Below are 27,186 nucleotides of genomic sequence, written 5' to 3'. Positions count from 1 at the left end.
TAGGTGACTTCCAAAGGCAATTGGTTCCACTAGATTTTAGTTAGGAGTATCAAAAAAATGGGGTCTGAATACAGATTTCAGATATTTATTTGTAAAACATTTTGAAAACAATTTATCATTTTCCTTCTACTTCACAATTATGTGCCACTTTGTGTTGGTCTACATAAAATTCCAATACAATACATTTACATTTTTGGTTGTAATATTATAAAATTAAAAATGTCAAGGGGTATGAATACTTTTTCAAGGCACTGTACAGATAAATGTTACTGTCATGGGTTTAATAACACTTTAATGGTATTTCTGCCAATAGGATTACATGCTCAAGTCTTATCAGCAGCTGGTTTAGCAGTAAATATTCTGGAATTATTTTATCATCCAAATTGGCAGACTTTGATCTAACTTTCTAAATCTGTGGTTGTAGAAGTTGCAGGATGTTGCATGTCAGTGAATCAGAAAGAAGTGAAGCCACAGGGTCAGCATAAGGGGAGGTCATGAAGCATTTTCAGATCGAGGTCAGGAATGTGAATCCCTACATTTCTCTCAGAAAAAGACTTCTTTAATAAACATGCCATAAAGCATAGTCATCAAACTGCACACTTTTTTATTCTAAAAATGTTGTAACTGAATTTACCTATGCTTTACATATAAGCGCAACCACCAATAAATATAATACAATTTTCCAGTGAATTCCTGCCTGTCCTGGAAAGTAAGCAGGTGGGATTTTTGTACATGATTATAGTGGGTAGAAAAGCAGGACGACATATTTTCTTATATACCTGTTCTCTTTTTTTTTTTTTCCCATCCAGAAATTACACTTATACAATTAGAGAGTTTCAATATATAGGAAAAATTTGCATTATGGTTCCCTCTCCCTCTTCTACTCAACCCATCAGTGAAGTCTGATGGTTTGTAAAATACTGTAAATCAGGAACACACTTGTGTGTTGTGACAGCAGAAAGCTTCTTGCATTCTTTTATAGGAGTTTCCTGCTTTCCCCAAGAGCAATATCCAGAGGCAGCTCTAGACCTCTCCCCCTTTAGATAGGGTGTCCAGACATCCCCCGTTTCAGGGGACAGTCCCCGGATTGAGGACACTGTCCCCAGACCAATTCTGTCCCTGGTTTTGTCCCCGGATTGGATTTGAACAGGGGCTGGGGCAATTTCAAAGACAGTCAGTGCAGAATAAAAAATACTAATTCTGATTTATACACCCCCGCTCCTACTAGCTTAGGGGGGTGTATTTTTTTCCATTATCTGTGCCCCTTTCTCATGATCATGTGCTGGTCGAAGCAGACAGAATATTTCTTCAGCTCCGCTCACATGTTCTTCTGCCTTGGCTCAAGTCCCAGGCAGCCGCCTGCCTGCTTATCTCCTTGCCTTCCCAGGCGGAGTGATCTTCCTCTGCTCCCCACCCAGTAGTAGCCGGGGGCCCAGAGGGTAAGGCTTGACAGGCTGTGAGGCGGGCGGTGGCAGCGACGGGCAGAGAGTCGCTAATTGCTGCCATTACTTGTAAAAAAAAAAAAAATTGTCCCCGGATTTCATTTTAAAAATCTGGTCACCTTCTCCCCCGCTCTCTGTCACACTCTGCAAAGAACGTGGCCATGCGGCCCCATCATTGCACCCACAATCTGCTGATTGTGGGTGCAATGGTTTCCAGGCTCCGAATAAATAAATAAATAGACTTTTTTTCTTTTTACCTGAAAAAAAGGTGTGCATTTACTTTTTATTTTATTATACAAACATGTCTAGTCACATTTGGCTCCCCTTTCAAGACATTTGGCAAAAAAAGGTGTGCATTTATTTTTTTAAAGGTGAACTTATCATTTAAAGTGGTTATAAACCCAAAGGCAAAACATGTATTATGATTTATTTTTAATTAGCTTATCAGTTCTTAGATGTTTGTCTTTTTTTAGGCTTTCTTTCTTTGATTTGGTGATCCAGCCAGTAAATCTGTTGTTGAAAATTTCTGTTGCTGAACAAACTGGCATGCAGATGTAGCAGTTAGAGGGTTATGGCACACCATTTAACACTGACAGGGGTGCTTATTATGATCAGATTTTATTTATGTAAAATATAAACAAATCTGTCGCTATTACTGCTTATAAAGTGTTAGCTGCAGTCTGGCTTCAATTTGTTAGTGTATTCAAATCTGCTAGCACATCTAACACTCCCTTCCCCCAAGACTGACCATGCTGCTGTCCAAATGTGTCTTATGTTCCTTCATCCAGCATGTAGGCACTCTAATACCGCGTACACACGATCATTTTTCGGCATTAAAAAAAAAACGACGTTTTTCGGCATGTAGAAAAAACAAAGTTTTTCCAACTTCATCATTAATACAACGTTGCCCACACACCATCGTTTTTTAAAAATGCTCTAGCAAAAGCGCAGTGACGTACAACACGTATGACAGCACTATAAAGGGGAAGTTCCATGCGGATGACGCCACCCTTGGGGCTGCTTTAGCTGATTCTGTGTTAGTAAAAGACGATTCGCGCTTTTCTGTCTGTTACAGCATGATGAATGTGCTTACTCCATTACGAACAGTAGTTTTACCAGAACGAGTGCTCTCGTCTCATAACTTGCTTCTGAGCATGCGCGGGTTTTTAACGTAATTTTAGCCCAATAACAATCATTATTTACAACCCAAAAAATGACATAGCTTAAAACGTTGTTAAAAAATGCAGCATGCAGTGCGCATGTGCGGGACTTCTGGAGCAGACGTGCTCTAGCTGAGCTCCGCTCACTCCGGCCCTAAAACCGGCGATAATCAGCGCTGACAGCGGGGATCGAGCGCCGCAAAAGTCGCGGCAGTGTTCTCTGGAGGGGAATGAATAGACGGGCCAGAGGACAGCCAAAGAGGGGACAGCACAAGCACGCCGGATCGTCCAGCGGTACAGGGCCTTCCCCGAACGCTAGGCCGCAGCCTAAAATGGCGTTGGGACGGAACGACGCACAAGGCCGTGCTGCCTCCAGGGCCTCTCTGGCAAGGACATCCAGCCAGGACAGCTTCCCGGAATTGGTGGGGGATCCGTTTGCATCCCAATCCTCGGGGGACTCGGCGGCCTGCAGGAGGGAGCGCCGTTCCAGTTCCCGGTCCGCCTCACGTCTCCAGTGAATGTCCTGCGGTCGCCAATCCTCACTCCAGTGATATCTTCAATCCACTTGATGTCCCAAGGTAAGAGTGCTCTGCCCTGCCGCGATGGCTAGGTCCTATTCAACAGATTATGCGGTTATTACTCATAATGTCCACGGATTTAACTCCCCTATCAAGAGAACCAAAGCTTTTCAGTTTTATCATAAGCAGAGGGCTGACGTTCTCTTGCTACAGGAGACCCATTTTGCCAGGTCCTCGGCGCCTCGATATCTTAATGTAAGATATCCACAATATTTCCTCTCGTGTGGCCCGGAGAAGAAAGGGGGGGTAGCTATTTGTTTTTCTAAGAGAGTTCCCTTTACACCTATAACTATAGTCAAAGACAGGGAAGGGAGGTACTTGATGGCGGTGGGTCGTTTTCACGATCAGTTAGTTTCCTTTATCTCTTATTGTGCCCCGAACACAGGTCAGCTGGAATTTTTCCGAAATATGCTTTGGATATTACTGCCTAAGGTCCAGGGGCAGGTGATAATGGGAGGGGATAGTAATATTCCATTAGATAGGACTATGGATAAATCGGACCCGACTAAATCGATCTTGAGACGTCCCCCGGCTAGTAGCTGCAAGGTTGCACGTTTGTTTCATTCGTGTGATCTGATTGATATCTGGCGGGAATGTAATCCCTCGACGAGGGATTTTACTTACTATTCTCAGGTGCATCGATCCTTCTCTGAGATTGATCATCTTTTGGTCCGTACCCCATTGCTCCCATACGTGACTTCTGCAAAAAATGTTAACTACCCTTTGGTCGGATCATTCTCCGATAAAATTAACCACCAGAGGGCTATGGACTAAAGCTACCCTCTCACCGTGGCGCCTCAACGCTAGTTTATTGAATGACCCTGTCCACTATGTGGAAATTGAGAGGGAGATACAGACATACTTTGAAGTTAATAAATCAGCAGACACTTCCCCTGCGATAACTTGGGCGGCCCACAAAGCAACGATACGGGGCAAACTGATCCAAATAGCGAGTAGACTGAAGCGGACTCGGGAGCAAACGATTTCTCGGTTAGAGGACGATTTGGAGGCTTTACTGTCGGAACAACATAGGAACCCCCAGACTGACTTGAGTTTTAAAATTGACAAGGCACGCTTGGCACTGAATCTTAGTCTGACTACGCAAGCTGAGAAACACGTCAGTTGGTCCAAACATCGGTTCTACACGATGGGGGACAAACCGTCTACATTGTTAGCAAGGAAACTGGTACCCCGACCGTACACTTCGATGCTACCGAAACTGTGCTTACCGACCGGCCACTTCACTCAAAATTCTGAGTGGATCGTTAGGGAATTTTATAAGTTTTACTCGTCATTGTATCTCCAGTGGGATAGCTTGGACCAGGCTAAGCTTGAAACATTTTTTCATGATCTTAAATTACCCAAAATTTCCCGGGACCATGCGGACCTGATGGACGATACAATTACTGAAGCTGAGATTGGGGCGGCCATTACATTTCTGAATCCTACAAAGGCCCCTGGACCGGATGGTTTTTCTGGTCATTATTACAGGAAATATCGAGACGTTCTTACCCCTCATTTATGTAAATATTTAAATGATCTACGCCGGGACGGCAAAATCCCTACACACGACAACGCGGCTTTTATCCATGTCATACCGAAACCGGGCAAAGACCATGGAGATTGTGCGAATTATCGCCCGATTTCGTTAATTAATACCGTGTTTTACCCTGGAGTATTTTTTTTTTTTTGTCAAATTAGTTTATTGGGTTTAAAGTAAAGAGAAAACAGTAGATACAATTGACAATAAAAGATTACAGAAAAATAAAAATGGTATCATGTAATAAGAGAGTATTTGAAACTACCCTGGAGTATTTTATTATGTTTTTTGCTAAGATGATGATGCCAAACAATATACGGTGTTATGTATTGTGATGGAGACCTTTCAGGTGTTTAATAACACTTTCAGAATTTGTGGCGATGCTTCTGTATTGTTGTAATATTCTTTTTCTTTCAATAAAAACTATTGGAAATAAAAAATGCAGCATGCTCGAAAAAATAATTTGTCATTTTTCAGAAGCCGAAAAATGATGTGAAGCCCACACACGATCATTTTAAATGAAATTTTTTTAAAACAACGTTTTTTTAATGCCGAAAAATTATCGTGTGTACGCGGCATAATAGTGTGCTACTGGCTAGATCACCATGTGAAAACAGAGGGAAAAAAGTCTAACAACAGAAAATGAATTATCGGTAAATAATCGAATGAAAGGTAAGCAATATATATCATTTTTGGTTTGGATTTTAAGCTGTAGTTGACAAAAAAATATACGGTAATATTGCTTTTTTTCAGTTTATCTCAGATAAAGTGACAAGGACTTTTCTGGCAAAGATTAACAAGTATTTTCTGTACATACTAAAAATGTTCTTCTACTGGTAGTCTGATGCAATGTATTACATTTGTTTTCCTCCTTTTTTTTTAATGCTTCATTAACATGCTAATGCCATTTTGGGTTGGCCTTGATGGTTGCATATCAGTGAGAGTGCCTGATATACTACATTTGCACACAGACTGTCCTAGGTGACACCCACATGTGATGCTGAGCCTCCATGATTGAAGAACTGAAATAAAATAAATGAAAAGCGGTGGGCCATAGACAGTGAGGCTGGGGGGAGGGTTCAAGGGGTGCTTAGAAACATGTTACACAATAAATAGGAGTGTAATATGTAACAAGTGCTAAGTGTAACATATTCTATGGGTGAAGTTAGCTTTTAAAGCACAGGTGTCAAACACAAGGCCCGCAAGCCGAATCCGGCCCTCCAGGCCATTTCATGTGGCCCTCGCATATCTCCTGCAGCTGTAGGAGAGCTCCAGCCCTCCTCTGGTCCTACTTCAGATCCTTGCTTTCAAGCAATGCATCCATCTTCTTCCCAGCAGCAGCATAAGGAAAGGGGGTGCACTGTGATGTAAGGGAGAGTGGGGGACTCAACTTCTGATGGTGGGGTGGCTCCTGACATCTAATGTAAGGGGAGGGGATGAGCTGAACATCTAATCTTACAGATACAACCGGCCCTTTTGAGGGAAATCATAATGCTCATGCGGCCCACGATGAAATGGTGTTTGACACCCCTGCTTTAAAGGTTAGAAATAGTAAAAGAAAAGAAAATTAGGCAGCCACAGGTAAACAGGGTAGTGTATATATGGATTGTGCAATCTAAAGCCTGGTACACACAGGTTGTTTCTTTTCGTTCACACCCAGCAGTCTGAATGAAAAAAAAAAAAAAACGGAGGAGGTCACTGTAATAACTGTGCGATGTTGGTACCCACTGTGCTATTTGTGTTGTGACAGGGGCACTGCCGAACCAACTGTTTTCTGAAAGTTTTCGGCCTGTGTGTACCTAGTGCTACCAAGAGCATTGTTGTGAGCCAGTTATGCCCCTTTCACATGATCAGACCAACCATTTTCCTCTATGGGGCGGCGGATGTCAGCTCACTATTGTCTGCTGACACCCGCAGAGTATCCGGTCTGATACAATCCGCTGAAAAATTAGGTATGGCGATTCGTTTGTCATTCGATCCACTGGATGGGTGGCAATCAGATAAAAAAATGGACATGCAGTCCGTTTCCATCCGACTGCCCCATAGAGGAGAGTAGGCTGTGCCTGCATAGCAGAGCGGACATGGACCTGTCATCCACCTGCTCAGCGGGGATCAGCGGAGAGATCCCATGCTGAGCATGTGGATTCCACTTGGATGGATCCGTCCCATGTGAAAGGAACCTAACATTCACTGCATCCTGATCATGTGGATAAATGGGCAGATCTGCTTTGGGTTGTCCATCATTTTCTATGAACCAGATCAGCCCAATTCTTTGTATCATGAAGGCACAGGAATTGTGGGCAACCTCAGTGATTTGTGATGATAAGGGAGAGCATAGTCAAAGTAGCCAGAAATTAATCCAGTATTTGTATAATAAAATAAATAAAAATCCAGCCATATCTGGATCACACACATGGCTTAACAGAATTAAAAAATCTTTTGGTAAATACAGTATGTGTTTCAGCTGTATTTGACCATTTCTTGGATTTCAACTGTAATTTAAAGCAGAATCGTGAACCATTTTGGTGACAGACCACTTCTGTCCTTTACCTTCAATGTCATTCTTGTGCCTCAGGCAACGGCTATATATTTAATTTAATCTGTAATAAGTAAATACATACACAATATAAACAAAAAAACAATAAAGTGTTCTGTATTGATATTGTTATCCCATGTGGATTACTTGTGAAATTTATTGGAGAGCTGCATGTATGTGACTGAAAGAAGTGCTGCAGATAATCATAAAAATACGTATCCTCTTCCTTGAATGTATCACTAAATAACCACACATGTCTGCAGTTCTGTACCTCTGCGGCGTATATTGAGATAGTAAAACCAATTTTAGTTCCCTCTCAAACCCTCCTGGGTGAGCTGTAAAGTGTGTTTTTATTTCCTGTTCTTCCCTCTGCTCCTGACTCCTCTTCTGTAATATTTCATGCTGCAGTTGCTCAGCAAGGTTGGTGTTGGTGCTGAGAGGATTGAATGTCACACAGCTGGCAGCCTCTGTTAGATCACTGTTAACCTTTCTTCTTTGAATGCTGGTAAAACTCAATGTGAAAACTTTGGGTGATTCGGGACAACAGCTTTTTAATGTAACTTTTTATAGAGCTAAATTTCCATATAAACAAGATTTTTAGTGCTAAAGAATCGTTGCTTAGTTTCTGACAGAGCAGCTTAATTAGCCAAACACAATATTTTTTTAATTGCTGACTAATAGATTGTGGCAAGACATTTTTACTACAGATGCTGTTATGACATTTGTCGGGAAATTTAACTGAACAGTTACACATACTACAGATGGACTTTTTTTATTTTAATAATTTACTAGCAAAGCTGTGCCCGTTCTATAAACGGGCTTAATACAGAAAGGTGTGTTTCTGTAGCTGTGCATTGATACAGTGGCTGCGAATGCTGCGGCATGTATGGTTCAGTAGCAGCAAGCACAGAGACAGGTGTTATAGGGGTGAGTGAGATGGGGCATGTTGGATGAGGTACTGAAAGCAGAGGTAAAGGATGGGGGTCATCTGCGGTCATGAGAGACACAGGTAAGTAGCAGTTTTAGGTATGGTGGTACTGGGAGTTCAAGCATAGTGGCTGACAAGGGGTGCTGGTGCAGTGGTGGCGAGGAGGTGGTGAAGGGTAGTATGGGGAGTTCAAGCATAGTGGCTGACAAGGGGTGCTGGTGCAGTGGTGGCGAGGAGGTGGTGAAGGGTAGTATGGGGAGTTCAAGCATAGTGGCTGAGAAGGGGTGCTGGTGCAGTGGTGGCGAGGTGGTGGTGAAGGGTAGTATGGGGCTGGTGCACCACTGCACCAGCACCCCTTGTCAGCCACTATGCTTGAACTCCCCATAATACCCTTCACCACCTTTTCGCCACCACTGCACCAGCACCCCTTGTCAGCCACTATGCTTGAACTCCCCGCTCCTATACCGCTCCAAAGATGCGGCTAGCAGGACTTTTGGAGCAGTCCTGCTAGTGCACCGCTTCAGTGTGAAAGCCTTCGGGCTTTCACATTGAAGCCTGCAGGGCACGATTTTTTCATGCGGTATAGCAGCGCTATTTTTATGGCTGTACCGCATGAAAAACGCCTCAATGTGAAAGGGGCCTTAGTCATGTTAATTATATTCTTGCTTACAGTTTGTATTGTTAGGTTAATATTATCAGGAGGGGATGTCCTCCTGTAGGGTATAAAGTATGTGTCGGAGTTTCAATAAAGAGTCACTGCTTTGAAGTTTACCTCACATCTTGTCTGTGTACGCTGTTTGGGGTAAAAATGGCTGGTATAAAGGGCTCTCGATCTGCTCGGAACAGTTTGGGGGCAGAAAGCGCTGGTTGGCGGAAGGAAGCATCTAGTCGGGGTGCCCAAGCGGTTCCACCACAATTGCTGTAATGGACTACAATGTTCATCAAGGTAGATATAATTCACTAGCATGGCAAGGCTACTAGCAGTTGCATTGTAAAAGATGAGCAGATACTAAAGCTGATGGTGATTCTATATTTAACTCCAAACACTGAAATGTCAGTTCATCTTTTCAGGCAGAATTACATTTTTCATAATAAATAGTATCCTTTTTGTAATATCATTTCTGGCCCAGCAATCCCACTTTTCTTATCTCTCATTTACCATATCCAAAAAAAAGGTTTGGAATTTCACCTGTCAGAGTTCCAAAACATTCTTTCTGGTTGCATCACTTCCTGTGGGTCACTGTGTTTTTGCATCACAAAAAAGGGGTGTGAAAGGGCGTGTATTACCAATCTCGACCACATCTCCCTCATTACTATACCACCACCTACTTCTTACCTTAAGGTGACCACACACATTACAATCTGATTGTACAATCTCCTTTAGATCTCCCATCAGCTATGTAGTGCCTGCCTTATTTGATACAAATTGAATAGATTGTTCAGGTGTGTCCACCTGTTCCATAGTTCTAGTAAAGCTAAAGAAAATCGTACAGAGATTGCAGTCAGATTGCATCGTGTATGGCCATCTTTATACAAGTACATAGGAGGAAGTGGATGGAGACACCCAGCTGTCAGGTCCCGTTCACATCTTCACTTTTTTTGTGGGGGCCTTTTGGAGTGTTTCTGGTCATGACGTATAGGGCAGCCCATTTACTATGCACAACAATCGCCCCAAAGAAGCTACAGGACTTTTTTAGAGCGGAGTGTGGTGCATTTTTTACAATGTTTTTTTGCTGCATTTTCAGAGTGTTTCTGAAACGCACAGCAAAGCATTCATTTTCTGTGTGGTTTTCCATGCAGTTGGAAACACACAGATGTGAATGACGCCTCATTGTTCTTATGTAAACTAACCAATTTCACTTTTAGACCCCATTCACATAGGGCTTAGCGTGGTACGAGTTGCACATTTTTTACTGTGTGTTTTTCTGCATGTCACCCTTTTTTCATGTGGAAAAATGTGTGTTTGTTGTGTCATTAACAATTAATGTCACTGAAACACAACTAGTTAAGTTTAGGTGTATAAAGGAGACCATACACTATACAATCTGATTTTGCAATCTCTGTACAATGTCCTTTAGATTTACCAAAACTATGAAATAGAAGGAGACACCATCTATCCAATCACTCTGTATCCAGTCAGGCAGACCCTTGTACTACATCAGGGGTGTCCAACCTGCGACCCCAGAGAGTTTAGCATGCGGATATAGCAAACATAGCAGCTTTGGCAGCCTACATTGGCAAGCCAGGCAAATTCACGTGTGGGGGGGGGGGGGGGATGCCAGGAATGCTGTGCAAATATACTTGATGGGTAAAGGATGTGTGTGCCAATAAGGTCAGCTGGTAATAGGTAAACACCTTCCTGTGTCTTACTAGGTTCTCCATCCCAAATCTTTATGCCAGGAAATCTGGGTAGCTTTCTAAGAAATACAGCAAGGGCTAAAGTAAGTTCTATAATGAGCTAGCATACTAGCTCATTATGAAATACTCACCTTAGATTGAAGCCCCCACAGCGATCCCCGTACATCGCTCTGGCCGGCGACATTGCCCTGAAGTTACTTACACATGCCTCCGGGAGCTGCAGGTAACAGCACACTAACTGAAGCAACACCACAAACCATTCATGCCATTGCTTCAGTGTGCCAATGACGTTGGCACATGCAGATATAGGGGCCATCTCCTAAACCATGCAGGATTGTAAGGGTTTACAACCCCTTTAAGAACACTTGCATGACCTATTCAATCCACAAAGACAGCAAGAAATAATTTCCTGATTCTATTTATATTACATAGTTACATAGTTAAGGTTGAAGAAAGGCAATAGTCCATCCAGTTCAACCTGTGTGTGTACGTGTGTCAGTGTCTATAATCATTTCCCATATCCCTGTATGTTGTATTCTTTAAGATGCACGTCCAAGAGTCTCTTAAAAGTATCCATACTCCCCGCTGACACCACCAACTGTGGAAGAGAACTCCATATCCTCAATGCCCTGACAATGAAAAACTTCCTGCACAGTTTAAGGTTAAACCGCTTCTCCTCTAATCTCATTGTGTGGCCCCGTGTCCTCTTACACTCCCTGAGACTGAATCGTTATTTTCCTACGCTGGGATCACCATTGAGGTATTTGTAAATCACTATTATGTCCCCTCTCAAGCGTCTCTTCTCCAGCAAGAATACATTTAGTTCTTTTAGACGTTCCTCGTAATTGAGGTCTTCCAGTCCCCTTATTAATTGTCTTGCCCTTCTTTGGAATCTCTCCAGCACATCCTTTCTGAGAACTGGTGACCAGAACTGAACGGAATACTCCAGATATGGCCTAACCAGAGTTCTATAAACTGACAGGATTATAGTTTTATCTCTGGAGTAAATCCACTTTTTTTTGCATGATAAAATGCTGCGGAACTTGGTAGCTGCTGCTTGCTATTGCACAGTCTGTCATCTACTAGGACCCCTAAATCTTTCTCCATCCTCGATTCCCCCAGAGGTTCTCCCCCTAGTGAGTAGTATGTGTTTATGTTTTTAGCCCCCAAGCGCATTACCCTAGATTTCTCCACATTAAACCTCATTTGCTATGTAGTTGCCCACGCTATTATTTTGTTCAGTTATTGCTCTGCATATTTTTGTGTCGTCCACAAAAACATATTGCTGATATTTGATTGATGTCATGATGAAATATCTTCATATTCATCCAATGTATTGCTTTTATCAGTTCTGATGTACAGCAAGCCAATACTACACAGGAGCAAAGAGACATATGTTTCTCCCTCAGCTGCTGTAACACAGCACTGGTACAGAATAAAACCTGACCCCCGAGCATCATGCATCTGTTTAGAGTAAAATTCTATCTCCTCTTTAGTAATAAATCTGTAGCAGACCTGGGCACCACTAATGCAGTTGGCTGCCCAGGATTACAGGTGCACAGGCTGCAAATACACAGGAAAACTGTTGCACAGACATTGTTAAAAAGAAAGGAAGACTGATTTGCATCTAGGTATTTACTACCCCACATTAATTTTAAGTTTTCCATGCATACAGGTTGCTGAATTGCTAATACCGTATTTTCCGGCGTATAAGACGACCCGGCGTATAAGACGACCCCCTAATTTTCCAGGAAAATTTTTGGTTTTGGGATATACTCACTGTATAAGACTACCCCCTTCTTACTGTCTTTCTGGAAGCTGAGGGGTAGCCAGAACCGCTGACAGAAACAGTCTTTTTCAAATCTCACTGTGCCATTACATTCCTCACTGTGCCATTACATTACATTACATGCCCCCACATTGCCACTGTGCCATTACATGCCCCCACATTGCCACTGTGCCATTACATGCCCCCACATTGCCACTGTGCCATTACATGCCCCCCACATTGCCATCACTTGCCCCCACTGTGCCTGTACTTGTTGCCCCCAGTGCAATAACACTCACTTTTTTCCCCAGTGGTGACAGTCCCCCATGCTGCGATCGCGAGCGTGTATTGATTTCAAAGCCGCGCCTTCACTGCAGAGTGTTCTGTGATAGGAGGAACAAAAATCTTCCCAGCAGCGCCTCTGTTATGTTTTCCGCCTATCACGGACGTCTTCTCATCTCGTCCGAGGATGAGAAGGCATCTGTGATAGGAGGAACAAAGAACAGAGGCGCTGCTGGGAAGATTTTTGTTCCTCCTATCACAGAACACTCTGCAGTGAAGGCGCGGCTTTGAAATCAATACACGCTCGCGATCGCAGCATGGGGGTCTGTCAGCGCTGGGGAAAAAAGTGAGTACTTAGCGTATACCCGGCGTATAAGACGACCCCCGACTTTGGATGCATTTTTTTTGCATCCAGAAAGTCGTCTTATACGCCGGAAAATACGGTAATTACTTACTGATATATGTATACATCAGATCTACGTTCCCAGGGTAGTTTCAAGTGCAACCTAACTGATGGCTATAATCACCTGCTCCATTTTTTTCTCCATGAATGTAGAGTTCCTATAAGACTGAACATTGCCCAGAAGATACTAAACTCCCACAATGATTTGTACTTACACTCAGAAGAAGGTATTTGTTCTCCTTAATAGCACCAATGCAGCCCAGAAATCCCACGATCATCACGATGGTTCCCGTAGCTATCAACAGGTTGGCAGCAGATAGCGAAGGAAAAGAAGAGGAGAGCGTGGCAAAATTCCCCTGTGTGACGGCCAGCCAGATACCCACTCCAAGGATCCCACATCCTCCCAGCTGCCAAGGCAAAAAAAAAGGAGCAAAGTCATGAACAATTCCGTGTCCTTAGAAAACTTACAGTTTTGGCACAATATCCACACATTTTATTTATAAGCCAGCTAGACAGAACATTTTTTTTATTGTATAAAAAAAAAAAAGACAAAGAATTCTTAACCAAGACTCTTGTTGCAAAACATTTTTACTCTCTTTAGTCCCAAGGTATGTGTAAATGTATTTGCTGTAGTAGAGAGAACAACAACACACAGACGATACCCTTAGTGACTGCAGCTAGTCTGGATTGGTTTAGAATTGTCTAATTCAAAGGAGAGTATTTGATAAAATGCAGTCCAGGTGAATACTGATGAAGGTCGGTCTATCAGTGTTTCTCAACTCCAATCCTTAAGGTGCCCCAACAGGTCATGTTTTCAGGCTTCCCATTATTTTGCACAGGTGATTTGATCAGTTTCACTGCCCTAGTAATTACCATAGCCATTTCATCTGAGGGAAATCCTTATTTTTTTTTATTTTTTTTTAATTGGCTTCATAATGTACAATGCAGCCAACAGCATTGGGCTGTTGAGCTATAGAAGTAAATAAAGGCTTACAAGGAAATACCACAACCAAAACACACCCCATAGGGGCTTCTCAAGGTGCCCCAACAGATCATGTTTTCAGGCTTCCCATTATTTTGCACAGGTGATTTGATCAGTTTCACTGCCCTAGTAATTACCATAGCCATTTCATCTGAGGGAAATCCTGAAATCATGACCTGTTGGGGTGCCTTGAGGACTGGAGTTGAGAAACACAGATGGGGTATGTTTTGGTTAAGGTATTTCCTTGTATGCCTTCATTTACTTCTATAGCTCAAAAAAACGCAATGCTGTTGGCTGCATTGTACATTATGGAGCCAATTAAAAAAAAAAAAAAAAATTTCAAGCAGTTCTAACCACATGCTACTGGCAGAATCACTCCTTTCTCAAGCAGAAAGTTCCTGACTCCAGGAACATCAAACAATTGTCCAATATGATTTATGCCAATCATCCCTGTTGTGTCACACTTCCATTTCAGCAACCACCAGCCTGATCTGAAATGTCAGGTATTTTTTTTGGGTGAGGTTTGACATTGGAGTGGACAAATGGGAAGGCCTTGATTTAGGCCCATATAAAAAAAATATATTATTGTATTATATTATATATATATATATTTGTATTATTATTATATCCCTTCAAGTTGTTGCTGTATTGCTCTGTTATTTAGAATGTTTATTTTGAATCAATAGCTGCTATGCAGGGTGAAAAGGAAATAGCCGCTCCAGGTGGGAACCCAGACGAACATCCACTGTTGCAGACAACTCAGGTGCAGGCAATGCACTTAGCAAAGCAGGAACAAAGATTGTCTCTGGACAGCCGCACTCTGAACAAATTGTAGCCTTTATTGAAAAAAGGACAGCACTACAAGTCACAGCAACTTAAAATAAAATAAAACCCAACTGCTGACGCGTTTCACACTAACACTAGTGAGCTATGACTAAGCACTAGTGTTAGTGCGAAATGCGTCAGGAGTTGGGTTTTATTTTACGTTGCTGTGACTTGTAGTGCTGTCCTTTTCTCAATAAAGGCTATAATTTGTTCAGTGTGCAGCTGTCCAGAGACAATCTTTGTTCCTGCTTTGCTATGCAGGGTGATTGGATTTTGATTTTGTATTAATATATTTTAGGTTCAATGTGTATGATGTTTTGTTTGTTTGTCTGTTGAGGAAGAAAAATAAAAAGATTTATATATATAACAAAAAAAAAAAAGAAGAAGCATAAAGTTTAAAACAATCTTTAATCGTTTAACATCACATGCAAATTTAGAGAGATTTAACATTGGCTGATAAGTTTCTCCACAACATGTCTGCCTGGATTCCATTAACAGTATAGCTTTATGTTATTTTGTTGAGAACGCATTTTGTAAAACACAATGGCTGCAATCACTTCATATGCCTCTATGCACAAATGAAAATAACATTTGTTTTGTGTGTCTTTGCCCATTTCAAATGACATAATCATACAAACATTACTCTGGGCAGGAAAGGCAGCTAATTGCAGCCTGTAAAATAGTTGTTAATTCTTTTTGTTTTCACAAGAGACAAATACTTTACAGTTTACATCTAATGCCAGGATTTCTCTCCCAGCAGGATTTTCTTGAAAGGGATTATTTTTAAATCCGAGATATGATGGTAAGAAATGAAAGATAAAGAATAAAAGCAGAGAAAAACACCCTACCGCTATTTTGTACCAACACTTCAGGAGAAAATAGCTAGACGCCGTGTAAACACTGGTACACAGAATGACCCTCTTGTACTAAGTATTTACAGTAAAGCGGTCATGACACTGTGCATGCTAAACAGGTATTATAAATGAAATACTTGAAATCTCCACAAACCTGAAGTTGTCTTTCAGATAACCCTGGGAGCTGGAAAACCTGTGGTGCTCTCTATTATGCAAATACCAACTTCTAGAATTTGGTATTTTACCCATCTACATCCCCCATCTCTCAGGCTACCCATCATATCGCTGGACAAATAGTAAGGTGATGGATGGGGAGAGGATGAGAAGCCTGTCATTTAACATACCACTATAGTGTATGGAATCAAGAAATATTTAGTGAACTTAGCACCTATATGCATTTACAAAGAATAATACTACAGTTAAAAAGGAAAAACACATAAAATATAATGTCAGATCATTTCAATTTGCTCCTATTTTTTTATTTCTTTACATTAAAGTGTATATAACTGCCAACAATACATTTCTCTTTTTTGCTCCCTTTGCCTGTTAAATATACCATTTAAAGCGGAACTTCAGTAATTTTTTTGCTGTTGGGAGGCTTTGGTGAAATATCAGTAGGGGGAATTTGTGCCACACAGGGTGATTAGGGTGTGCCCAGGCACACCCCCTGAGCACACCTATGTGTTGCTTACAGCCTGCATTTCCTACTACAGTCCCAAAACCCAAGTGGTATATGCATAGACAAATATTATTTTTCTTTAGATATTTGTTAATGGATGGTAAGTTTTAAGTCAATTCACAAATATGTATTGACACTAACCATGAGCTATATCTTTAAAGTTCTTTTAGTATCCATCTTTACAACTGTATACATTATAAAGAGGCCCGTGCATGGTGTAAAAACATGAACATGTGTTGAACTTATGTAATGTAACTATCAAATGGTTCAAGACTGACTTGGACACAGAAGTACAAGCAGAAAACCCCTTTAGGTAGTTTGTGCACTTACTGTAACAAAGGCGAAAAATACACTAAGCTTATCAGGAAGTCTAAAATGTCAGGTAGTTTTACAGGAACAGATCTAAAGGCTGATATAATGTTTGCACCACGTCAATATGTGCTTTAATGTCACAATGTCAGTGAGGTCAAATACAAAACAACCTGAGCCATATACATCAAATAAAAACAAGCACATATGTTGTTGTGACAACCTAAACACAATTTGCTGCAATGCATCAAAAACAGATCCTTGTCAGAGAAACATCTAATAAATGCTTCTGTACATTTCCTTCTCTGTGGTATGTAAGAAGCATTTTAGGTTCAACCAATGAAGATTAATGAACAGTAGATTTTATTTGGTAGATTAAATGAAAACATACTCAATTTAATAACAGCACAGGTTATGTACTGAAAAAACAGCAAGAATAGAAACAACCAATCCTAATGTAAGCACATGCAGGGAATGCACAGCATGAACTGCTGTCCTTGGTGCTGAACACACATGCTTTCACATTCACAAAAGCATCATTTAAATTACCTTTTGCTCAGTTTAGACTAGAAAGAAACCTTTAGTCACATGCATTGCTTAGTTTTTTTATATTGCCCAGATCATAAAAAAAAAACAAGATTTAGGCTGAGTTTACATTGGCATTAAGAGCCCCTCCCTCCAATGCCTATGCCCAAGATACAATAGAGAGCACATAGTGCTGTTCACACTAAGCATCAGCATTGGGTCGCTTCAAAATTGAAGCCTCTTGTTGAGTCAGAAGGCATTTGAAGCCTTTTTATGCATGCCAGTCAAGTCTATGGCAACGCCTCACAAATGCCCTGGCAGGCAGTTGTGGGCGTTAAGCTTTGTTAATTTACTGTAATGGAATAGGCATTTGTAGAGCAGTTTTAATGCTCGTCAAATGCATCAAAACTGCCCATAGGGCATTTGGGGAGCATTTTTAACTTTTCATTAATGCTTGCAAATGGCTTGTCTAATGCCCATACTAAAGCTCATTAACGTTTTTCTGACGCCCATACTAATGCCATACAAATGCTATAGGAGCGTTTGTTGAGGGTTAGAAATTTGGGCAAGTATGAACAAGCCCTTAAAGAACTATTTATACGTTGTAGGTTAAAATGTCTGTGATGGTTCTCATTTATTTAGGTCATGGTTTAGCTAGCACTATTACGTCACATTGAAATACATTTGTTCTACTAAGTGTTAGAAAGATATCCCAGCATTTAAATCCACACAGGTAGAACACACAGGAATGATTGTCCTAGAGCAGAATTGGAGTTTTAAAAGTTGTTTTCATAGTGTTGTGTAGTGAGAAATGCAAAGACCTATACATTGGGGAGACAAAAACAACCACTCAACAAGCAATGGCTTAACATTTAAAGGAAAATTCTATCAGCAAGTTTTCTACAACTTGACGTGATTGTAGCCGTACAACTTAAGAAATAAGGAAATTATTTGGAGTACGGTGAGGTGCACATCGTGAATGGAGGACAATTAGTTTGCAAGAGGCCATCTACATTTAACTGGAACAACCATCACTATACAGAGAAGAGGGATTTTTACTCCATGGGGTTGATTTACTTAAACTGGAGAGTGCAAAATCTGGTGCAGCTCTGCATAGAACCCAATCAGCTTCCAGGTTTTATTGTCAAAGCTTAAATGAACAAACTGAAGTTAGAAGCCGATTGGCTACAATTCAGAGCTGCACCATATTTTGCACTCTCCAGTTTTAGTAAATCAACTCCCATCTGTCTTCCACATATCATGCACTTTAAACATTTATATCCTTGCAATATGACACAATTCACACATTTAGAGATGCAAATAAAGGAATTAATAGCAATGCAGACTTCTGCCAAGGATTGGATTATGTAACTCGGACAGGGTGGTGCCACAACTTTCAAATCTCACATCATGTTCTTCGACAATCAACATATATGTTGATTTCATGGTGATTTTGATGTCTGTCCTACCTGTGTGGATTTAAATACTGGAGTATCTTCCTGACACTCATCCCAAATGAAGTGGCTTGGAGAAGCTACAAATGTGACCAACTACTACTAGATATTTAGGTAAAAATTAAATGTTTCTTTAGGTTCTAAAATCATATGTCTGTGTGTCTGAATTTGAAGGTAATGGGGTTGCTTATATGTAAGTAATCAAATTGATCCTATGAAACAAGACAACCAGACGTACACAGAGTTTGTGCCTGCATTTAGAATGGAAAACTCTTGATGGGTAATGTAAACATAACTTTGATTTTAGTTTTAAGTGCATTTTATTCAGACATACTGTGGAATGCAAAGATGAGCAGAGCAGCATATACTGGAGCTAATTTTCTTATTTGTTTGTTCCTCTTTGAGCCAAGCAGCCACATAAACAGTTAGGGCTCTTTCCCACGGGCGGACCATATGTCCGCTTTTTCATCCATCCGTGTGTGGATAAAAAAGGAACATACATTGGTCCCTATGAGATTGCGGGTGTCAGCGGCTGAACATCCGCTGACACCAGATCATACCCGGTTCCGCAATCCTCCAATTCTGCAGATGGAGGAAACCCTATTTTTCCATCTGTCTGCGTATCGGATTGGGTGAACACGGACAGACGGTCCGTGTTCATCTGATCCCCCCCATAGAGGAGAGCGGAGAAAAGACAGGGCGATCCCCGCTGAGCAAGCGGAGGTTCACGGGGTGGATCATCACTGATCTGCCCCGTGTGAAAGAGCCCTTACTTAGAACAGCACTCTATTTACTAAAAAAATGTTTATGGGTTATTGCCAAAGAATCAGGTTCATAACTTATATAAGTGATATATATTTCTTACAGGTTCTGGGGGAATTTTAATTTGTAAAATCAATTCACTAAATCAGCATAGCACTTAAACGCATATATAAAAACAATGCTGGTTTTAAATTGGACACATGCTTTAAAACAGTTGATGAACATTAGTCTAGGGCAGCTGGTAAGAGAAGCAGCACCAGAACATCACTATAGTTTACAATTTTATTTGAGTACCTTGTCTAGCCACTACAAGATAATTATTGGCAAACCCATCAGCAGAACTGAAAAGAAAAGCAAAGGAAAGGAAAAACTGAAAAGGGTCACAATGCTTTCTATATCTCAAGTGACAAACATCACTTTCCTACAAGCAGGCTCCTGGTGTGACAGATCAGCCGTAAAGCTGATATGTTTCCTTGTAGTCCTACAGACATGTGGGAGATATGTTGACTGCTCCTACTTTGATATGGCTTGGGTTATATGCAGTCAATAACTAAAGCAATTATCCACCATTATGGCGCAACATGTCTCCCTTGAGGGACGTGCAGTCCTCATTTGTGGTGGCTTATGTGTATGTATATAAAGCATTGGATATGTGGAAGAGTGATGGATTTTGCTCTGAACCATTGTATCTAGTGGGAAATGCCCTGACCTTCCACTGCATGGTGGGTTAGATACAAGATGCCAGGCATACATTTTGCATTCCTTGTTATTGCTCTATATTGGAGGACTATACTGTTTTTTTAATATACAATACTAAATTAACTATTAAGGTTCTGTGGAGGGTCTAACCTTTCAAATCTGCTGCTGGGGTTTAACCCATTGTTTGGATTTGAGTGTATAAGCGGGCATGTTTTTTGGTGTTGGTCTTTGTGTATTTTAATATTATTTGGCACAAATATTTCAACTTTGTGTATTTTCTATATAGGGGAGTGATTACTGAAGTCACAACCGCACACCTTAACTTTCTAAGCTTGAACGTGGAATGGTCTAATCTGCCACCAGCTCAATTACCTAAGCAGCAGCTCCAGTACACCTGCACAAGGGCTGTGAGTAACACTTGGGCTATTTGTTGGTCCGCTGTGACCACTAGTTCACCTGGAGGATATCTTTATTTTTTGTTTTACACCGTGTCAGTTTTTGGATTTATACACTGCTTGTAACAAGAGTTACCTTTGTGAGTGCATTCTTTGGGAGATTTGTAGTGTGTTATTAAAAGTTGTGTTACAGTATCACACTATTGTGCTCTCTTTTTCTTATTTGCATATGGCTGTTATCTTGGAGTTTTCTTTTTGCTTCGGATCTCCATCTGTTTAACTGAATGCTCCACTCTATATGAAAAGAAGGAGTTCTATCAACTAAACTGAGGGGGTCAGTTAACAAGCCTGTGTGCCTAAACACGAAAGTGTCAGGCCATTTGTTGCGGTGAGTTTGCATTTCTGATGGGTGGTGGAAGCACGCAGTCACTGTGGTGTGGTGAAAGCACTTATTGAAGATCGGGAAGGATTTTTTCTTTTCCTTTGTTCTCCATTTATGAACTATTTATATATATTTTTTTGTTCACTTAGACAGTTCATGGACTTTATTTGCCAACCTGGTATTTTTTGATGCGATATTTGCACGGATTTTTGGACACTTATATATTGACTCACTTAGAGGGTGGATTATTTATTTATTTTTCACTATGTCACTGTACCAATATTATATTTGTTGATTTACATTTTCACTTATTTTTTTGAGCGCTGTTTAATATCACATTTGGCACCTTATTTATAATAGGTATCACTGTATTTGCATATTAACTATTTTGGATTTTATTTTCTATATATATATATACATATACAAAATCATTCTTAATTGTAATGTATTGCAGTAATTCAGGATTACTATTTGATATATATATATATATATATATACACACACACACAAGGTATGTAATAATATTTTTTGTGGGGAGTAGAGTTATGCTGCATACACACGATTGGAAATTTCCCAACAAGAAAAGTCTGATGTGAGCTTTTGGTCAGAAATTCTGACTGTGTGTATGCTCCATCTGACTTCTGCTGTCGGACTTCCTGTCAACAAAAGATTGAGAGCAGGTTCTCTATTTTTCCGACGGAAAAAGTTCCTATAGGAAAATCTGCTCGTTTGTATGCAATTGCGACGCGCAGAAAAACATGCATGCTCAGAATCAAGAAGAAGAGCCGAACTGCCTATTGAACTTCATTGATCTCGGCTCGTTGTACGTCTTGTACGTCACCACGTTCTAGACAGTCGGAATTTCCGACAAGATTTGTCTGACCATGTGTATGCAACACAAGTTTGAGCCAACATTCCGTCAGAAAAATCCACAATTTTCTTGTCGGGTGTGTACTCGGCATAAGCCATATATAAAATAAAGCTTGGTGTCAAGTTTCCTCCACTTTTTTGAGTAAGTATTATTTATACATTTTTGAGACTTTTATCATTGTCTTTTTTGGAGAAATGTATCCACCCTAAAAGTACTAGTTACCATTGTCACAAAAAAAAATGAAGGGAAATCCAAAATTTTAGAGGCAGCCCTCGAACACAAAGTAAAGGGAAATCATTCCCCTAATATTTGGGACAGGAAGCAAAGACAATTTATTTGCAATACTACACAGGTGGCATTAAAAGAAAAACAGCATGGCAGGGGTTTTAACACTTCCCTGCACATTACTTGCATTTACTTATTTTTGGCAGTCAATTTAAAAAACATTATTTTTGTGTGGTTGCTATGAGACACTGCTCCTTGTCCATCTTGCCTTACCTCATGTCATTAATGGCTCAAATAATAGGCGTTTGCTATACTACAGTTTTTTGTGGAATTATTATATAAATTTGTTTGCTGGCCTTCAAAATATATTATATGATTGATGAACAACACATAATAATATCTCATAAATATCATAAGCCAAAATAAAGGAGACATTCTCACTATAACTTCCAGTCTTTCAAGTTAAGCAATAATATAATAATATACACCTCCTTAACCACTTCCATACTGGGCACTTAAACACTCTCCTGACCAGACCAATTTTCAGCTTTCAGGGCTCTCACACTTTGAATGACAATTACTCAGTCATGCAACACTGTACCCAAATGATTTTTTTGTCCTTTTTTTCCCACAAATAGAGCTTTCTTTTGGTGGTATTTGATCACCTCTGGGTTTTTTATTTTTTGCGCTATTAATGAAAAAAGACCGAAAATTTAGAAAAAAAATGTTTTTTTCTTAGTTTCTGTGATAAAATTTTGCAAAATATTAAATTTTCTTCATAAATTTTGGCCACAATTTATACTGCTACATGTCTTTGATAAAAATAACCCAATTTTTTGGGAAATTATTTGGTCTGTGTGAAAGTTTTAGAGTCTACAAGCTATAGCGCAAATCATAATAAATTATCACATCTGATCACACCTGATGTTTTGAAGGCCTATCTCATTTCTTGAGACCCTAACAAGCCAGGAAAGTACAAATTCCCCCCAAATAACCCCTTTTTGGAAAGTAGACATCCCAAGGTATTTAGTAAGAGGCATGGTGAGTTATTTGAAGTTGTCATTTTTTCCCAAAACACTTTGCAAAATTAAGATTTTTATTTTTTATTTAAAAAATTTCTCAAAAGTGTCATTGTAATTGCTTATTTCTCTCACATGGCATGTGCATACCACAAATGACACCCCAAAATACATTCTGCTACTCTTCCTGAGTAAAACGATACCCCATGTGTGAGACTTTTCCACTGCCTGGCCACATACCGATGCCCAACCTGCAGGGAGCGCCATCAGGGGTTTTAGGAGCATAAATTGCACATCTAACTAGTTGACAACCTATTACACGTTTGAAGGCCCTGGAACACCAGGACAATGGAATTACCCACAAAATGACCCCATTTTGGAAAGCTAACACCCCAACGTATAATCTATGAGGCATAATGAGTCTTTTGAACGGTTCATTTTTTTCCAGAAGTTTTTGGAATATGTGGAAAAAAAATGAAAACGCATTTTTTTTACACAAAGTTGTCCATTGATAAGATATTTCCAACACATAGCATGTACATAGCAAAAATGACACCCCAAAATACATTCTGCTACTCCTCCTGAGTAAAACGATACCCCATGTGTGAGACTTTTTCACTGCCTGGCCACATACAGATGCCCAACATGCAGGGAGCGCCATCAGGGGTTTTAGGAGCATAAATTGCACATCTAACTAGTTGACAACCTATTACACGTTTGAAGGCCCTGGAACACCAGGACAATGGAATTACCCACAAAATGACCCCATTTTGGAAAGCTAACACCCCAACGTATAATCTATGAGGCATAATGAGTCTTTTGAACGGTTCATTTTTTTCCAGAAGTTTTTGGAATATGTGGAAAAAAAATGAAAACGCATTTTTTTTACACAAAGTTGTCCATTGATAAGATATTTCCAACACATAGCATGTACATAGCAAAAATGACACCCCAAAATACATTCTGCTATTCCTCCTGAGTAAAACGATACCCCATGTGTGAGACTTTTTCACTGCCTGGCCACATACAGATGCCCAACATGCAGGGAGCGCCATCAGGGGTTTTAGGAGCATAAATTGCACATCTAACTAGTTGACAACCTATTACACGTTTGAAGGCCCTGCAACACCAGGACAATGGAATTACCCACAAAATGACCCCATTTTGGAAAGCTAACACCCCAACGTATAATCTATGAGGCATAATGAGTCTTTTGAACAGTTCATTTTTTTCCAGAAGTTTTTGGAATATGTGGAAAAAAAATGAAAACGCATTTTTTTTACACAAAGTTGTCCATTGATAAGATATTTCCAACACATAGCATGTACATAGCAAAAATGACACCCCAAAATACATTCTGCTACTCCTCCTGAGTAAAACGATACCCCATGTGTGAGACTTCTACACAGCCTGACCACATATAGAGATCCAACATGCAAGGAACACCGTCAGGTGTTCCAGAGACACATAGCATGCACATACCAAGAATTACACCCCAAAATACATTATGCTGAGCAAAGCGTAAACAAAAGATTACCTTGGTAATAGTAGCGCAGTTCTACACAGCAGGATAGCACTGGTCCAGGCAGCAGGCAGGGACTTGGTCAGCAACGTCCAGGCAGGGATACTGCAGGTGGTCAGTTCATGCAACAGGCAGAGGCATGATGGCATAGGTCCTACAGGCAGAAGGAGGGCCTCGTTCAGGACAGAATGGGGACAGGGGTAGAGGCTTCTCCCACCCAAATCTCTTTGAAGCCTCCGGGCAACCAGACCCTAATCTAGCATGAGAAAACAAAAAAGTTTTCTTCATCCAGAAAAACTTTTCTGGCGCCCCTCACATATGTGAGACCCCTGTGTTGAATCCCACTAGTCCAGTAGCAGGGTACAAGATCAGTCCAAGAGGCAGGCAAAAGGCATGGTCAAACAGTCCGAGGTCAGTTCCAGATCAGGCAGAGGCAGTACAGAATCGTTAGGCAGAAGAATGGTCGAAAAACAGTCCAGGGTCAATTCCAAATCAGGCAGCGGTATTGCAAAATCATTAGGCAGAAGGGTGGTCCAATAACAAGCCGGGGTCAGTTACAAAAGCAGGCAGTGGCATAAGGGGTGAGAAGGCAGGAACGGAGGATTACGTTTACCATACTAAACTAATACTTTAGTTTAGTATGGTAACGTTTGAAACAGTCAATTATACAGAGGCCTGGTTGTGAAGGACACTCTGCACAATAGTAAACTGTGTCCCGTCTGATTCCTGCACTGGTACACACTCTACATTTTTTTTGAGCTCGTCGGCCTGATGCTGTGGGAGGGACCTTATCCGGGAAGTGCCGTTCGGAGAGCCGACTTAGGACATCTGATCGGATGTGTTGGGGCAGGTCGTTCGGGAATATCAGGGAAGTGGTAATTTCCTCCAGGTAGCCAAGGAAGGGTAGGGGGTTTTGGGTTGATTTGCGGTAAACAACATGGGAGTTGTAGACGGCCAAATGAAAAAAATAAATTGCTACCTTTTTGTACCAATGGTACGTGCGTCTTGTGGCAAGGTATGGTTCCAACATTTGGTCGTTTAAGTCGACTCCCCCCATGAACAAATTGTAGTCCTGAATGCAGGTGGGTTTTTGGATGGTGGTGCCACGCCTTCTGCGGGTTTCAACAAAAGAATCGTTGTGGATGGAGGACAACATATATACGTCTCTTCTGTCCCTCAACTTCACTGCCAGAACCTCCTTGTTCCGCAGACTCGCCGATTCCCCTTTCTTCAGCTTTGTATTTACAAGGCTTTGCGGAAAGCCTTTCCGGTTCTTTCTGGCGGTGCCACATGCTGGCGTCTTCTTTCGGTGCAGGTTGTGGAACAGAGGAAGAGACGTATAGAAGTTGTCCACGTACAGGTGGTATCCTTTATCAAGGAGGGGGTTGATGAGTTGCCAGACAACTTTCCCACTTGATCCCAAGTAGTCTGGGCAATCGGGGGGATTCAGCTGGGTGTCCTTCCCTTGGTACACCAAAAAGGAATAAAGGTACCCTGTGGCTCGTTCGCAAAGTTTGTAGACCTTCACCCCATAGCGGGCCCTTTTGCTGGGTATAAATTGTTTGATTTTAAGTCGGCCACAAAATTTTACTAGGGACTCGTCGACACATACGTTTTGTTCCGGGGTATATATTTGGGGGAATAATTGCGAAAAATAATCTAATAAGGGGCGAATTTTGAAAAGCCTGTCAAAATTGGGGTCATTTCGGGGAAGGCACTGTGTATTATCATTGAAGTGGAGGAACCTCATGATTAGAAAATATCGGGATCTGGGCATTGTTGTGGAGAAAATTGGCATGTGGTAAATGGGGCGTTTTGACCAAAAGGAATGTTTTTCATTTTTTGGGTTGAGTCCCATGCAAAAAGTGAGGCCTAAAAAAATCCTGAACTCATCCACTGTAAGGTCTCTCCACTGGAAGGGACGGGCATAGGACGATGTGGGGTTCTTGATGATAAATTGTTGGGCATACAAGTTGCACTGGGCCACAATGCTAGAAAGCAGTTCCTCAGGGAAAAATAAATCGAAAAATTGAATTGGGGAAAAATTGTCCGTGTTTACCTGGACTCCTGGCTGGGCAGTGAAGGGGGGAATGTTGGCTTCTCCGGAATTTGGAGGAAGCCACAGGGGGTACTGAAGGGCATAGGGAAGGCTGGCATGGGTCCTTGACCTTTGTTGCTGGGGTACTGCGGTGCTGGTGGATGGCAATTCGGTAGAGGTGGATGGCACGACGGTACTGGTGGATGGCACTTCAGTATCGGTGGATGGCATGTCGGTGCTGGTGGATGGCATGTCGGTGCTGGTGGATGCCACTGCCTCCTCACCAGAGCGCCTTCTTTTGGCGGGCTGACCATCTTCCCCCTCTGAGCCTGTCGCTGTTCCACTGGTGTAGATTGGCTCATAGTCTACGTCCGAATCCGATTGGGAATCAGAAACAGGGAGCTCCACATTGCTCTCATCAGGTGCAGAAATAATCTGAAATGCCTCCTGTAAGGAATAGCGACGTTTTGACATTGCTGGCGGTGTGTGTGTGGCACAGATGTACACTGAGGTGGCACAGATGGGCAGAGATGGGGACTGAGGTGGCAGAGATGGGGACTGAGGTGGCAGAGATGGGGACTGAGGTGGCAGAGATGGGGACTGATGAGGCTGCACAGATGTGTACTGATTGCACAGATGTGCACGGATGA

The 27,186-nt window shown here is 41.3% G+C and overlaps 1 protein-coding gene across 3 annotated transcripts in view; it reads right to left on the bottom strand.

Annotated features, from left to right (window-relative positions):
• The window catches only part of TSPAN4 (tetraspanin 4), a 1,094,228-nt gene that overhangs the window by 128,511 nt on the left and 938,531 nt on the right, over nt 1–27,186 (bottom strand). For all 3 annotated transcript variants that reach the window (XM_040328525.1, XM_040328524.1, XM_040328523.1), the window contains one exon: nt 13,211–13,402. In XM_040328525.1, the coding sequence (XP_040184459.1) occupies nt 13,211–13,402 (192 nt within the window). The remainder of the gene's footprint in view (nt 1–13,210; nt 13,403–27,186) is intronic.

Source organism: Rana temporaria, chromosome 11 (assembly GCF_905171775.1).
Source record: "Rana temporaria chromosome 11, aRanTem1.1, whole genome shotgun sequence".
NCBI classification, from domain to species: domain Eukaryota; kingdom Metazoa; phylum Chordata; class Amphibia; order Anura; family Ranidae; genus Rana; species Rana temporaria.
Note: the sequence above shows the minus strand (reverse complement) of the source record. Positions and strands in the feature narration are given on the sequence as shown.